Source organism: Callionymus lyra, chromosome 19, assembly GCF_982586985.1.
Source record: "Callionymus lyra chromosome 19, fCalLyr1.hap1.1, whole genome shotgun sequence".
Classification (NCBI taxonomy): Eukaryota; Metazoa; Chordata; class Actinopteri; order Syngnathiformes; family Callionymidae; genus Callionymus; species Callionymus lyra.
In genome coordinates this window covers 9,045,457-9,061,845 of record NC_141836.1, presented here as the reverse complement: position 1 = coordinate 9,061,845, position 16,389 = coordinate 9,045,457, and the positions used below count along the sequence as shown (strand labels likewise).

General features: G+C 39.2%; 1 protein-coding gene across 1 annotated transcript; it reads left to right on the top strand.

Annotated features, from left to right (window-relative positions):
* The first annotated feature begins 990 nt into the window (after nt 1-990).
* fgd1 (FYVE, RhoGEF and PH domain containing 1) lies at nt 991-16,380 on the top strand. The gene is made up of 18 exons (XM_087781635.1): nt 991-1,243; nt 5,262-5,534; nt 6,602-6,794; nt 6,859-7,486; nt 7,562-7,651; nt 8,794-8,942; nt 9,017-9,173; nt 9,246-9,384; nt 10,402-10,460; nt 10,610-10,756; nt 10,826-10,918; nt 10,990-11,069; nt 11,194-11,224; nt 12,106-12,204; nt 12,352-12,480; nt 13,341-13,499; nt 13,560-13,706; nt 14,790-16,380. The coding sequence occupies exons 1-18, from the start codon at nt 1,186-1,188 to the stop codon at nt 15,048-15,050; spliced, it is 2,892 nt and encodes a 963-aa protein (XP_087637761.1). The 5' UTR covers nt 991-1,185; the 3' UTR covers nt 15,051-16,380.
* The last annotated feature ends 9 nt before the right edge of the window (nt 16,381-16,389 follow it).

Below are 16,389 nucleotides of genomic sequence, written 5' to 3'. Positions count from 1 at the left end.
TCCTCAACTCTTCCCTTCTGCAGTTCTTTCCGTCTCACAGCTTGCTGCAGCTCTTTCTCCCTCGCTTGTGAATATCTCTCTCCTGCAGCTCTCGCTCCTGCACCTCCTTCTCTCTCTCATCTGCAGCCTGTCATCCTCCACGAGGAGCAGCTTCTCCACTTCTTTTCATGCAGACTGCAGATCCCTTGTCTGGAGGAGATTTATTTATATATAAAAAAATAAAAAAATCATCCGGGAAAAGGAGATTTTGAAAAACATACGAGGCATGTACAACCTGCAAGAATATCATCCGTCCTAGACGCTAATCCCTATTAGAATTGTGTTTTTCTTAAAGGACAAAATACTTTTATATAAAAGAAAAACACAAAGTCTCCATGATAGCTAAGCTAGCTAGTCTTGAAGGTATTATTTTTAAAAACAAAGTATTCTATCATAATGAGAATTTTAAATGTATATATTAGGAGCTAACTTCATTAAATGCAACTTCCAGGACACAAACTAAATATTTTAAATGTATTTTATTGACACAGTGACGATGACAAGTAAAAAATATCTGGTGTATATATTTTATATATTTATATTTTTCCATCCACGTTTTACAAAAACATCAAATTCATCTTTTCAATACATTTTCACATTTATATGCATCTTATATTTATATATTCAGGAGCTTATCCTATAGATTCCTATACGAGGATTCGAACCAACAACCTCCCTCATCAGCAAACATCCCATCACCTCCTCAACTGCATTGTCATCGATTCAAGATTGAAAAGATTTCTCTAATATCGACACGATCGTCTCGCCAAACAACAAACAAAAAAAATCCTATGGATTTTCAACTCTCGCCGTGTTTTTCAAATGAAAATCTGCGCATCTCTGTGTGTGCGATTGATCAAAAACTGGTCGTCATGGAAACCCGCGCGGAGGAGGCAGCAGCCCCGCCCGCCCGCCGCTCTCTCACCGGGCAGCCCTCTGGAGCGAACCGAGCGGCTCTAACCTACTTCTCCATCCTATAGGCAGCAGCAGCAGCAGAACCGTCGGTCGGGTCGGTCGGTCTGCCGAGCCGTGTCCGTGTGGGTCAGACTCGCAGCGACAGGTCCGGTGTCCGCGCGCGTTGTGACCCGGTTTCTTCTTGCGCGTGGACCAGGGAGAGCCGCTCTCCCCCCGCACCTCCATCTTTTCATGACCGGATTAGTGTTTTGCTGCGCGGTGTACATGGACAGAAGCAGCCTGAGCAGAGGTGAGCACATCTGCACACGACAAACATTGACAGCTGAAATAAATCAAATGTCACGGTGATGAAAATGGGGATGTTAGGAGGAAGGAAAGGGGGGGCGGGGAGCCACACGTGCACGCAGGCAATCTACAGGCGCTTGCACGCGCGCTCACTGACCGACATTTAGCCGCAGTGAATGTAGGGTAGTAAGGCTGCGGTTTCACCTTCATCCCCACCATCCTCATCATCCTCACCATCCTTCACCGTCATCCATCCAATCATTATTGACAGCACCAGCATCCACCATTCTCACCTTCATCATCCCCCCCCCACCACCACCAACCTTCATCCCACTTGTCATCACGTGATCATTTTTACTATTCACCATCATTGACCACCGATCGTCATGCTGTCATGTTGTCCCTCGTCTTCGTCGACGGCAGCGTGAAATGACTGGATGCAAATATATTGATTTGTTGTATCAGTGTCTCCTCGGTCAGACAGACACACCCCCACATGACACACACACACACAGTCTGGTGTGAAGAGCATGTGTTCATTTGAGGTGTAAAAAGAAAAGCATCAGTGTTTCCAGCGTTATTCATCGTTCGTCGGCTCCAGAATTTGCACCTTTTCCATCACATCCAGCATCACAAGTAGATTCTTCATTCGGTTGCCCTCGTCGTTTGAACCACAAGCAACACCATCCTGAACCTCTCCACCTCCATCTCAACCACATCCTTAATCCAGATACTTGCATCTCCCTCTTAAGCACCATCATCACATGCAAAACACCTTCGTTAATTGAATCTTGATATTTTACACGATGAAATAACACCTCCCTGATCACATCATGATCTTTGTCATCAAAACCAGCACCTCCATCATCAAAACTAAAACCTCCATCTTCAAAACTAGAACCTCCATCACATAAACTAGCATCTTCGTCATCAAAACCAGCATCTCTGTCATCTAAACTAGAACCTCCATCATCAAAACCAGCATCTCCTAATCAAAACTAGAACCTCCATCATCAAAACTAGCATCACTGTCATCTAAACTAGCTCCATCATCAAAACCAGCATCTTCTCATCAAAAATAGAACCTCCATCATCGAAACTAGCATCACTGTCATCTAAACTAGCTCCACCATCAAACTAGCATCTCCTCATCAAAACTAGAACCTCCATCATCAAAACTGGCATCTCTTTCATCCAAACTAGAACATCTGTCATCAAAACTGGCATCACTGTCATCTAAACTAGCTCCACCATCAAAACTAGCATCTCCTCATCAAAACTAGAACCTCCATCATCAAAACTAGCATCACTGTCATCTAAACTAGCTCCACCATCAAAACTAGCATCTCCTCATCAAAACTAGAACCCCCATCATAAAAACTAGAACCTCCATCATCTAAACTAGAACCTCCATTATCAAAACCAGCATCTCTGTCATCAAAACTAGAACATCCATCATCAAAACTAGAACCTCTGTCATCAAAACTAGAACCTCCATCATCTAAACTAGAACCTCTGTCATCAAAACCAGCATCTCTTTCATCTTAACTAGAACCTCTGTCATCAAAACTAGAACATCCATCATCAAAACTAGAACCTCTGTCATCAAAACTAGAACCTCCATCATCAAAACTAGAACCTCTGTCATCAAAACTAGAACCTACATCATCAAAACCAGCTTTTCTGTCATCTAAACTAGAACCTCTGTCATCAAAACTAGAACCTCCATCATCTAAACTAGAACCTCCATTATCAAAACCAGCATCTCTGTCATCTAAACTAGAACCTCTGTCATCAAAACCAGCATCTCTCTTTCATCTTAACTAGAACCTCTGTCATCAAAACTAGAACCTCTGAAATCAAAACTAGAACCTACATCATCAAAACCAGCATCTCTGTCATCTAAACTAGAACCTCTGTCATCAAAACTAGAACCTCCATTATCAAAACTAGCATCTCTGTCATCAAAACTAGAACATCCATCATCAAAACCAGCATCTCTGTTGTCTAAATTAGCTCCATCATCAAAACCAGCATCTCCTCATCTAAACTAGAACCCCTGTCATCAAAACTAGAACCTCCATCATCTAAACTAGAACCTCCATTATCAAAACCAGCATCTCTGTCATCTAAACTAGAACCTCTGTCATCAAAACCAGCATCTCTCTTTCATCTTTACTAGAACCTCTGTCATCAAAACTAGAACCTCTGAAATCAAAACTAGAACCTCTGTCATCAAAACTATAAACTCTGTCATCTAAACTAGAACCTCCATCATCAAAACTAGAACCTACATCATCAAAACTAGAACCTACATCATCAAAACTAGCTTCTCTGTCATCTAAACTAGCACCATTGTCATCAAAACTAGAACCTCCATTATCAAAACTAGCAGGTTCTAGTTTTGATGACAGAGATCTGTCATCAAAACTAGAACCTCTGTCATCAAAACTATAAACTCTGTCATCTAAACTAGAACCTCCATCATCAAAACTAGAACCTACATCATCAAAACTAGAACCTACATCATCAAAACTAGCTTCTCTGTCATTTAAACTAGCACCATTGTCATCAAAACTAGAACCTCCATCATCAAAACGAGAACCTACATCATCAACACCAGCATCTCTGTCATCTAAACTAAAACCTCTGTCATAAAAACTAGCTTCTATTTCATCCAAACTAGAAACTCTGTCATCAAAACTAGAACCTCCATCATCAAAACTAGCTTCTCTGCCATCAAAACTAGAACCTCTGTCATCTAAACTCCATCATCAAAACTAGAACCTCCATCATCAAAACTAGAACCTCTGTCATCTAAACTAGAACTTCCATCATCAAAACCAGCATCTATGTCATCTAAATTAGAACCTCCATCACATAAACTAGATTCTCTGTCATCAAAACTAGAACCTCCATCATCAAAACTAGAACCTCTGTCATCAAAACTAGAACCTCCATCATCAAAACTAGAACCTCCATCACAGAAACTAGCATCTCTATCATCAAAACTAGAACCTCTGTCATCAAAACTAGAACCTCCATCATCAAAACTAGAATCTCTGTCATCAAAACTAGAACCTCCATCATCAAAACTAGAACCTCTGTCATCAAAACTAGAACCTCCATCATCAAAACTAGAACCTCCATCACAGAAACTAGCATCTCTGTCATCAAAACTAGAACCTCCATCATCAAAACTAGAACCTCTGTCATCAAAACTAGAACCTCCATCATTAAAACTAGCACCTCCATCATCATGAAGCAAGTGTGTTTCAACAGAATAACTAGCATCGCAATTTTTAACCTCAACTATTCCACACCCAGCACATCTCTACTCTCCAAACTAGCACCTCTTCACAAGTACTTGTGAAGAGGTGCAAATTGCACCTTCTGTCATCACAATGTCGTCGGTTCTTTGTCACAAGTTCCTCCATCTTAGAACCATAATAATGAACTACCAACTCGTCCCTTTTCACCTCCAGTCAGTTGCATTTCACAGCCATCACTTCTTTCTCCAGAACGAAATCTTCCCCCCATCAAGATCATTTACCATCCAGTGTAACCTTCAATTATTGTCTCATTTCCTCGTGACCACGCCTCCTTCATTAGCACCTCCACTTCACCGAGGCCAGAAGGATCTCCTCTTCCGTTTCCCAAGACCTCATTAAAACTTGAAGTCGACCCAAATATACACAACTTCTCGTGGCTGTTGGTTTAATAACAACAAGAACCCCCAACAACGCAGCAGCACTCCCTCCTTCAATAAACCAACACTGACCTTAATCACCAGCAACCCTATTAGAGCACCCAGCAGTAACCTTCTTAACCAGAGGAATCCCCCCCCCCGCTCACCCTCATTAGAAGAACCTCCCTCATCTTTGTTCGACACAAACCCATAGATGTTCTGGTTCGTCTGCATCAACACAGAACCTTCTAAACCATCCCTGAAGACAGAAGAACCAGATTTAATGATCAGAATATATAAAACTATCCTAATGAGGCTTATTCTGACCCCGTAGGTCCCGCCTCCTCCAGCCCCAGCTTGCTAGCAAAGACTCTCGCTCTGGATCCCTCCTGCTCCCCCTGTGGCCACCGGAGGGAGGTCGATGCAGACGCCCCCCAAGAGCTGATCTGCGATCAGGGGCGAGCCTCCCTGGTCTCGTCCTTAAGAACCGGAGCGGTGGTGACGGAGTGTCGGTCTCTCCCGGCGGACGACTGTGGCATGATAGAAGCGTCCGCGACCGCCTCCCTGACCCAGATCCGGACCCCAACACTGGGACCTAAACCTCAGGGTAAATGTCCCGACATGCATTTATTTTTAAATAATCTAATTTGTTTTCCAAAAAATATTTTTTTCTGTAAAAAAGGTTGGAAATTTCTAGCCAATTCATCTTTGCCAACACAATTTCCATTTTTTTCTTTTAGTCATAAAAGAACTAGGGAGAAACATAAATGTATTCTATATAGTAGCTTTATTTTTCAATTTTTTCACTTTGTGTAGGCGACAAGAAAATAATCCTCAACATATCAAAAAAAACTCTGCAATGAATGACTGCAACTTGCACTGGTATCAACTAGCTAAGTCAGACCTGTGTGGTCTCTGACAGTATTAATGTGGCCCTTATGAGGTTAAAGATAATAAATAAACTATTTTATTTTGTATTTGTTTCTATGATTCAATACTAGTCTCTGATTAGGAATACATTTTTTTGCATAATAAGTAAAGTAATTTTATTAATTTATTTTATTCTTTAGACACTTTTTTGACGGTCCCTTACAGCAGCCACAGTACAAAATGTGGCCCCTAAGGAATTTAAATTGCGCCTGAGCTTAGCTAAAAAGTTATCTTTTTTTTTTACCAGTTTAATGTTGCCTTTTTTAAAATGACATCATAATAATTATATATATAGTTTTAAATATTTTCATTTTTTAAGCTTTTGATAGAAACACAGTACAAAATACAGTATAATAACACTATTTCCTTAATGTATGGTCAACAAAAAACAGGTGATTTTTTTCAGTTTAAACTAAAATATTTACTACAAAAATGCGTTATATCAATAATGGGGAAAATAAAGAGAAATTTAATATTTTAATAAAATTCTTCTCATCACATGTTACATAAATTTAACTTTTAATTTTGTAATGTCACTTAAAGAAACAGTGGTAGTTTGGGTAGTATGTAGCTTTAGGACTTTCCGGACATAAAGAAATTATTCATGTTTATTAGTATAATCAACTAAAAAGTGAATTTAAATTTATAACAATTTGATATTTTTAATACATTAAGACACATTTGAGGAGCTCTAGATCTAACTCTTCTTAAGACTCACTTCTTCCTGTTCATGTCCCTCCACAGTCCCGCCAAAGCCCCCCCACCTACAGACAGGTGCCTCCAGGCCCCGCCCCCTCGCTCCAGACAAGCCCCTCCCTCCGTGGCCCCCCTGCCGGTCCTCCCCGACCGACCCCCGGCTCGGGCGTATCCCTCCCTCCCGCTTGGACGGCACCGCCTCGCCGACCTGTGTTCTGTCTCTGATCGAGAAGTTCGAGCGGTGAGTCCGGTCTCCGATCAAGTGTCGGGGTTCAGACCGTTAATCCTCTCTCTCCTGGTCTCAGCGAGCAGATCATCGTGGTCCCCGACATCACGGGGGGCACGATATGCCCCCGAGTCCCTGACCCGCCTTCCTCCGGCTCCTCCTCCCAGCCTTCGTCGCCGCCGTCGCTAGCGTCCCCGGCCTCCCACCATCCCAGCGCCCCGGGGGAGCTGCCTGAGGACGAGGAGGAGGACGAGGAGGAAGAGGAGGTGACCATCCGTCGGGCGCAGAACAAGCGTCTGTCGCTGGAGTCCGGCTACAGCGCCTCCGAGAATGAATCCAGCGGCGTCGACCCCGGCGACCAGAGGTTCCCCGCCACGGTCCCCCCGAAACAACAACCCCAGCGTCTCCCCTCGGGGTCTCTCCCGCTCCCCTCCTCGCAGTCGGAAGGGAAGGTGGCCAACCGGGACAGCGGCATCGACAGCCTCAGCTCGCCGTCGCACAGCGAGGAGCTCTGCTTCGCCGGCGTGGACGACGGCGGCGGCGCCGTGTACCAGTACCTCACCGGTCTGTCCCTGTACGGCGGCGAAGGAAAGGACGAGGACGGCGGCGCCGGGCGTGACCTCTCCGAGGACAGGGACAGTGACCTCGAGGAGGAGGTGGAGCTGACCCTGGTGCTCCCGCCTGGCAAACCGCTCGACTTACCCGAGGTGCGTCTTTGTCGAAAAACCGTCTTCTTCTTCTTCTCTCGCCGGTTAATTGATCGAATGTTTTGTGTAATGCAGCTGACTGTCCACCAGAGGGTCTTCAACATCGCCAACGAACTTATAAACACCGAAATCACTTACGTGTCCAAACTGCACCTTCTGGACCAGGTGAGTGAAGGTCGAGAACGAACTCGGTCACACAATTCATAGCCTTTGAAAATGTAATATTGGCACTACTTTCTTACTATTATAACAATATTCTTAAAATTGAATTCCGTTATTGAAAATCCATAATCAAGCGGACAAAATCTCTGACCAAACAGGAAGTTATGAGTCGAATTTCATATTGATTTTTTTATTTGTTGACGATTAAATTATCTTAATGATCTCTGTGTTTATTCTCTAGTTCGAATTCCGAATATCTTGAAAACATCATAATAGGATCACCATAACAACATGAATAATAATCTACTTTTTACATTTTTTGATTTTGAGCCAACCATCCATCGGGCCACGTAAAATGAATTGGCAGGCCGTATTTGGCCCCCGAGCCAGATGTAGGAATTAAACTAACATGTTTTTTAACAGACTCTTAAAACTCAGAAGCACTTCCAACATGTTTTTCAACCAGTTTCTTATCTTGTTATTGACACTTTTTTCTTTAATTAAAATTCATTCTTTCGTTTTTGAGTTATTTTCAGCAACAAGAGCTTCATGGTCCGTTCTTGATGAGACGCTGAATTGATCTTAATGATCTCTGTGATTGTTCTCTGGCTTAACTTGTAGTATAGTTCGAATCCCGAATCTCTTAAAAACATCTAAACTGGATCGCCATAACAAAATAAACAATAATCTACTTTTTTAATTTTTTAATTTTGAGCCAACCATCCAGCGGGCCACGTAAAATGAATTGGCAGGCCATATTTGGCCCCCGAGCCAGATGTATAATTTAAACCAACTTTAAGTAATTTTAATTTTATTTTATAACAATTATAATCTTTATTGCTCTTTGTTCTTGTTCTTATTTTATTTTGATTATTTTTTATGAAAAATTGCTGTATTTGCTGTGGATAATTTGGAAAAAAAAAACAATTTCTCCTGAGGGATCAATAAGGTTCTACCTTAAGCTTAACCTTAACCGTAACCTTAAGATTCATGTTTTTAAACAGCCTAAAACAACTTCCAACATTTAATGATCCATTTCTTGTCCTGTTATTGGCACTTAAGCTTTTTTCTTTAATTAAAATTCATCCGTTTTTGAGTTATTTTCAGCACGACGAGAGCTTCATGATGTTCTTCTCCACCTGCAGGTCTTCTGCGCTCGACTCCTGGAAGAATCTCGCTGTCGATCCTCCTTCCCGTGCGACGTCATCCAAGGGATCTTCTCCAACATCTCGTCCATCTACTGTTTCCATCAACAATTCCTGCTCCCGGCGCTGCAGAAGAGGATGGAGGAATGGTACACACACTCACACACACACACTCACACACACCACTCAACCACACACACTTTCATGAACATCGTCTCCTCAGGGACTCGAACCCTCGCATCGGAGACATCCTGCAGAAGCTGGCCCCGTTCCTGAAGATGTACGGCGAGTACGTGAAGAACTTCGACCGAGCCATGGAGCTGCTGAACGCCTGGACCCAGAGATCCGTTCCTTTCAAGACCATCATCCAGGAGATCCAGGTAGAGTCCGAGGGATTCAGAGTTTGTGCGTTTGTGTTGATGCAGTTGTTGTTGTGTGTTTGTTTGGGTCAGCGCGAGGAGTGCTGCGCTAACCTGACCCTGCAGCACCACATGCTGGAGCCGGTCCAGAGGATCCCACGGTACGAGCTCCTGCTGAAGGATTATCTGCACACGCTTCCTGAAGATGCTGCAGACCACTGTGACGCCCAGAGTAAGACCTCCTGAAGATCTTTGTCTTTGACATTTTTACACTTTCTTAAGCATTTTATTGTGTTTTTGATGAATTACATTCAATAATTTGAACATTAAAGGTTTTTTTTAAGAATTAGAAATACATTTTAAATGAATATTTTTTATACCCATAGTTTTTTTTAATCATTTTAATAAAAATGTATTATATATAAAGGTTGAATTTGTTTCAAATAAATGTAAATTTAAAAAAGAAAAGGTTTTGATATTCCAATTTCAGTAATTGTAAAATACATACATTTCCAAATGTTCTTCTTTTTTTAAAATAATTTAATTGTTTAAAAATAAATAAATACTTCAAATATTGAAAGGTTGTATTTTAATTAATACAATAATATAATAATTAATAATAATGAATAATAATAATATATATATATTTTTATTATATTCTGATTTAGATAACTTTTAATTACAGCTTATATATTAAAAGTTTTTTGATTCATAGCGTTTTAAATTAAACGTATAAATGTAAAATTATAAATAAATAATAAATTAAAAAAACAACCAAATACAACCTTTCAATATATTAATTATTTATTTTAATTATTTAAAAAAAAAATTAAATGCTTTAAAAAACAAAAATGTAATTTTATTATTCATATTTATCTTCATATTAACTCTGTATCAGAATTATTCAATTTAAAATCACGAATTTATGATGATGTCATTTTCGTGAACCTCACATTTATTGATTTATAATAAAACAACATTAACGTTAAAATGCAATTTAATTCCAATATATTTTTAAAATATATACTATGTAATATTGCAGGCAGATATACATGGACGAGTGCCATATGTTCTTTGAATAATTAAAATAAATACTTTTATATTGAAAGGTTGTATTTGTTTTGGATTTTTGTAATGAAAAAAAAAGCTTTTTTTAAACAGAGTTTGATATTAAAATTTCAATAATTACAAAATACATCCATTTAAAACTCACAAAACTAAATAAATCTGCTTCTCTTTGTCCCTCCAGAGTCTCTGGAGCTCATCGCCACGGCAGCAGAACACTGCAACGCCGCCATCAGTAAGATGGTGAGTTTTCTAAACTCAAGTCAGTGTTTCATGGACCACTTTGACTCTTGTAGCCAAAGATCTAATGTTTGAAAACAAGAATATCTTTGTTCTGTAAATTAAACATCTTAAGCGACCCGTGAAATATGATGGGATGTCACATCTTGCAGGAGCGGATGAGAAAGTTGCTGAAGGTGTACGAGCTGTTGGGCGGCGAGGAGGACATCGTGAACCCCACCAACGAGCTCATCAAAGAGGGTCACATCCTCAAGCTCTCCAACAAGAACGGCACCACTCAAGACCGCTACCTCATCCTGGTACTTGGACCCGGATCTGACCCCGAGTTCTTTTGCGACGCCACTCACGACGTGTGACTCTCTCCGCAGTTCAACGACAGGCTGCTCTACTGCGTACCGAAGCTGCGCCTGATTGGTCAGAAGTACAGCGTCCGCGCCCGCATCGACGTCGACGGCATGGAGGTGAGAGGTCGAGCTAGAGGCCACGCCCCCTTTTTAGTCAAATAGATGACATCATTCTTTTGGTGCTGCAGCTGAAGGAACCGAGCTGTGTTACTGTTCCTCGGACTTTCCTGGTGTGTGGGAAACAAAGATCATTGGAGCTGCAGGCCAGGTACACACACACACACACACTTGCACCTACACACACACACACACACACACACACACACCTGCACACACACACTTGCACACACACATTGTGATGGTGTTAACGGTGGTTGTTTGTGTTGCTACAGGACAGAGGAGGAGAAGAATGACTGGGTCCAGGTAAACATGTCTCTTGTATTTACCAACAGTTGTTGATTTTTAAGTATATCAGTGTCATAACAATACATTTAATTATTATTATATTTAACATTTCAACTGTGGGAATAATTGGGTTCAATAATTTCTACATGAAATATTTATATATTTTTTTTTATTAATTTAACTAAAACATTGGCAGTGTTATGCTATTTATATTGAATTTAAAAATATTAGAGTAACATTAAATTAAAATTAAGTTTTGAATTAATCTGAGGGTTATAAAAAAGGTTATTTTTACAAAATATTCAAAGCCTTTAAAATTCAGTATTAAAATGTTGGAACTAATTTTTTGGACAACATTTTTTCTGAATTGTTTTAAATTAAAAAATATTACATTTTTAATGGGTTTTTTTTTAATAATTGGAATGAATGTCTACTTTGAATTTGAAAATGCTACAAATTAAAAAATATTGAATTAAAAAAATTATTTTACAACTATTGAAATTAGAATATCAAACTCTATGTTTAAAAATATTCGATTTAAAAATAAAAGATTGTATAAAAAACATTTATTTAACCTTTAATATACATATTAATTAAATAAATGATTGAATAAAAATAAATGCAACCTTTCAATATAAAAATAATTAACTACATTTTTAAAAAAATAATTAAATGCTTTAAATTAAATTTAAAAAAAAGTTAAATTCAACCATTTATAATCTGAATCCTATATCCTAAATTAAATTAATCGTCATGTTATTCAGCACCTGAGCCATGATACCACTGCCAAGGAGATTATGTCCGATAACTAGCAAACAAAATGGATGACTAGCTCAAACTCGTGCATCACATCTTAATTTGTTTTCTTGTTGTTGTTGTTGTTGTTGTTGTTGTCGTAGGCGATTCAGGCGACGATCCAGCGACACGAACAAACCATGGACAACTACAGACACCTGACTCTGCTGAGAGAACACGAGTCGTCACCGCCACACTCCCCGGTACCTCACACACACACACACACACACACACACACACACACACACACACACACACACACACACACGCACACACACACACACACGCACACACTCGCTCATCGTCGGCATAACAACTCAACGCCGACTTGTCTCTTCCCGGTCGCTCAGAGCTGCGTAGAGTTGGGAAAGCGAGCTCCGACTCCGGTGCGCGAGAACGCCGTGACTCTGTGCATGAAGTGCCAGGAGCCGTTCAACTCCATCACCAAGAGACGCCATCACTGTAAAGCCTGTGGACACGTGAGTCACATGTGTTTAAAACCATCACAACTGTAGGTTCGATGAAAGAGATTGTAAATAAAAATCTACACCTTTTTAACACATTTTCTACAACTTCTTCATCTTTACAAATTCACACATAGAACGTTGCACAATGTATAATATTGACAATTTTTAAAACCCATATTTCTTCATTTAATAATATTAATAATTAAAGCATTATTTATTTATTGATTCTTTCTTTATTTCCTCTATTTATTGATTAAAAAAAACTGTTAAAACTGTAAAGTTAATTTTAAGATGCTATCCTTGCTAGCTTAGCGGCTAACAGTGCTAGCTTAGCTTGAAGCTAACAATGCTAGCTTAGCTAGCGGCTAATGGTGCTAGCTTAGCTAGAATTAAATAAATAAATATTTATAAATATATAGATTTTTTTTTTATTTTAAAGTCATTACGTTTGAATAAAAACCTATGATTTCCTTTATTAAATTAAGGACTTAATTAAAAAAAAATATATATATTATTTAACGCATACTTTACACAATACTTTAGGGTAGTAACAAATTATGGGTTTAGAACATCTTTAAATAAAAACAAAGGTTGAAAAATAAAATTCAAATAGAAAATATAAATTGAAAGAAATGTTAGCAGCCAAAAGACAAACCCCATCAAAGAAATTGATTTAGTAAAGAAAACAAAAAAACTACTTTATTACAAAAAAAAGTAACATCCAATAATAATATATTATACAATATTTCTTTAGTCAATGCTGATCCAAGCAGGAAATATTCCAAGCCCATAACAAATGAGGTGAAAAAGATGGTTGATACCAAACATCTGTCTCATGATGCTGATGCTCGCTCGTGTCAAATCCTCTCCAGGTGGTTTGTGGGAAATGCTCAGAGTTCCGGGCACGTCTGTCCTACGACAACAACCGCGCCAACCGCGTCTGCATCGACTGCTACGCCACGCTGGTGGGAATGGTACCGACGCCTTACAGTCAACCCTGCGGTGCTCACAGGCGACGCTCCATCCTAGAGGTCAGGTGACACAACAAAGTCATGCTAAATATTCAAGCTCACTCTCCTCCGTTGCTATAGAAACAAGCCTCGCTGGCAGCAGAGAACAGCGTCATCTGTAGTTTCCTTCAGCACATGGAGAAGGGCGGAGGCCGAGGCTGGCAGAGAGCCTGGTTCGTCATTCCTGAGAACGAGCCGCTGGTGCTGTACGTGTACGGAGCGCCACAGGTGAGTGAATGACATGTGCTTTGATTTTTATTTAAATGCTTTTTCAAAGCATAAAATTATTTTTTTTAATAATTGAAATCAATCGTTCCATTTAGAATCATTTGTTTTATTTCGTATTTGGTTAAAATAATGTGTATATTGAAACGTTGAATTTAGTTTTTTTTAATAATTAAATAAAATAAAATAAATCGTTTTCACGATATTATAACAACATCTTTATATTCAATTAAATAAGGCTATGGAATTATAGATATAGCATTAATGGAAATATATTCTTGAATTATTAGGATGAGATTGGAATTTTTTAAAAATATAATTAATGACCAAATTAAAATGTATTTTTTAAATGAATAATTTTTTTAATTTTCAATATTCAATTTACTTTTTGTTATTTTCAGCCTTTAAAGTCAGTATCGTCATTAGTCGTTGGCAGAATTTTACCAACATTTCTTATAGAAATAAGCAGCTTTGAATTAAAAACATTGAAAATAAAAGTGTTTTTTATTATTAGAATTGGATAAGATTTTTTTCTATAGTAGTATATAGTATATATATAGTATATATACTGTATATAAATGTATATATATATATATATATGATTGAATCATAAAATTCTAATAATTTAAAGTGAGGGATTTATTTTTTCCACATAGTTTTACATTCTAACTTTTAATAATTCAAAAAATAAATTGTCTAAATTCAATATTTGTCCAATATTATACCAACATTTTTATATTAAAATGAATGACTACGAATTATTTAAAAAAAAAAAGTATTTAGAGAATTAGGTTTTGAATTATTATAATAATAATATTAAACTAAAATATTTATTTGAAAAATATACAAATAAAAATATTAAAAAGGCAAACTATATTCATCTTTTCACTATATCAATTATTAAATTGAATTATTTAAAAATAAATTACCCTTAAAAATACAAATTATTGAATCCAATTATTAAAGAAAATCTCTATATATTAATACTTAAATTCTACCGTTCAATATTGTGATGGCGCTGAGATACTTGCATAGAACACACACTAAAAATCGAAGGTTCCCTCACTGGTGTCGTTCTCTCTGAAGGACGTGAAGGCGCAGCGCAGTATTCCTCTCATCGGCTTCGAGGTTTCCCTCCCCGAGCCGAGCGACCGCCTGGACCGCCGCCATGCCTTCAAAATCACCCAGAGCCACCTGACCCTCTTCTTCAGCGCCGAGGGGGAGGAGCTCCAGCTCAGGTGGATGAACATCTTAGCCCGGGCCGGGAGGGGGGAGGAGCCTGTGGTCTCCCAGCCCCTGGTGGAGACCCTGGAGGAGCGGGAGGAGCTGGAGGGCCAGAGCATGTGAGGGATTCTACCACGTTACCCATGAGCCTCTCTTCCCCTCCTGAAGCACAATTACAGCGAGAGACATGAGCGAAAAACGTCTTGCCATCTCGGGCCGGACATTCAAACTCAACATCCGATGGCGCCGAGAGGAAGTGATGTCACGATACGTCTGGAGAAGGAGCGCTTCCTTATTTTTCATCTTCAGTTCCAGTCGTTCTTTTTTTTTGTCTTTATCAACGTTTCGGAATCAACGTAGTTGTATTTGAGTCGAAGATTTCCCGTGTGCTTTAAGTCTCCTCCTGGACTCACTTGCACCTGATGACATCACTTCCTGCTTAAATAAGCACATGTCACTTAACCTGGTATGGTGTTTCAAGACTCAGAGAAGACTGTCAATCAAACCTCTTGAAGCTCCTCGTATTGCTGATGCTGCATTATAAAAAAAAAAAGAAAAAAGAAGACATTTAAAAATATAAGAACTATAACTCACAAAGATTATATTTACGTTCTTCTCTTAATATCAATTATTTAAAAAAAAGAAAGATAATATACTATAGAAAGTATGTAATTCATGATGAATAATCAGATTATTTCCTGGTCTAATGATTGACACGGACAATTGAATCTCATCCAAGCGGACCCGGGTCCGGACGTTACAATTGTTGGTGTGTGTTTTTTGATAATGGATCAGTCTGAACCTGGAGCGATTGGATTCGATGGCTGTTTATCTTCGTTGTTTACTTGATGACGTTTTTTTGTAAAACTGGTGATGTCATGATCATGTGACTATGTCGATGGTTGTTGCTGCTAACCTCGTTAACGTTGATGGTAACCGTGACAACCTTCAAAACTCCAGATGGACAAAAAAAAAAAAATGGCGACGGTGTGTGATTTTTGTTTTTTTTTTATCCCCACACACACACATCCCCGCCCTGACAAGAGTGGGCGACACTTTCTTTTCATCTGGTAACTTCTCCGCGGAGGTGGAGCCAGTACCTGTCCAACGCATCTGCCGACAGTTTGTTTCCGTGGCGACAGAATCTCAATGCTGCCAAAAATAAACATTTATACGAGATAAGAGGTGTTTTCGATTGTGATACCTCGACTGATGCGACGGTTGATTGATGATGATGATGATGATGATGATGATGAAGGTATCTGTGGATGGCGAGTGTGTCGACGCCAGCATGTTATTGATCAGAATAAACTGTTATAAATCGATGGCGGGCGATTGGGTTAGTGGCCGGCCACTTCCTCTCATGTCATTTTCCATTGTTACTGTTTTTCGATTGATGCTTTTCTGTCAATTCAGAAACGAGACTTTTATCTAATAAAAACCTGAAAGCTTTCGTAAGAAC

Coding starts and splice junctions, on each gene's coding strand:
- fgd1 (XM_087781635.1), top strand. CDS start 1,186: ATGACCGGATTAGTGTTTTGCTGCGCGGTGTACATGGACAGAAGCAGC. Junction 1,244..5,261: donor CAGAAGCAGCCTGAGCAGAG/GTGAGCACATCT, acceptor CTGACCCCGTAG/GTCCCGCCTCCTCCAGCCCC. Junction 7,487..7,561: donor AACCGCTCGACTTACCCGAG/GTGCGTCTTTGT, acceptor TGTGTAATGCAG/CTGACTGTCCACCAGAGGGT.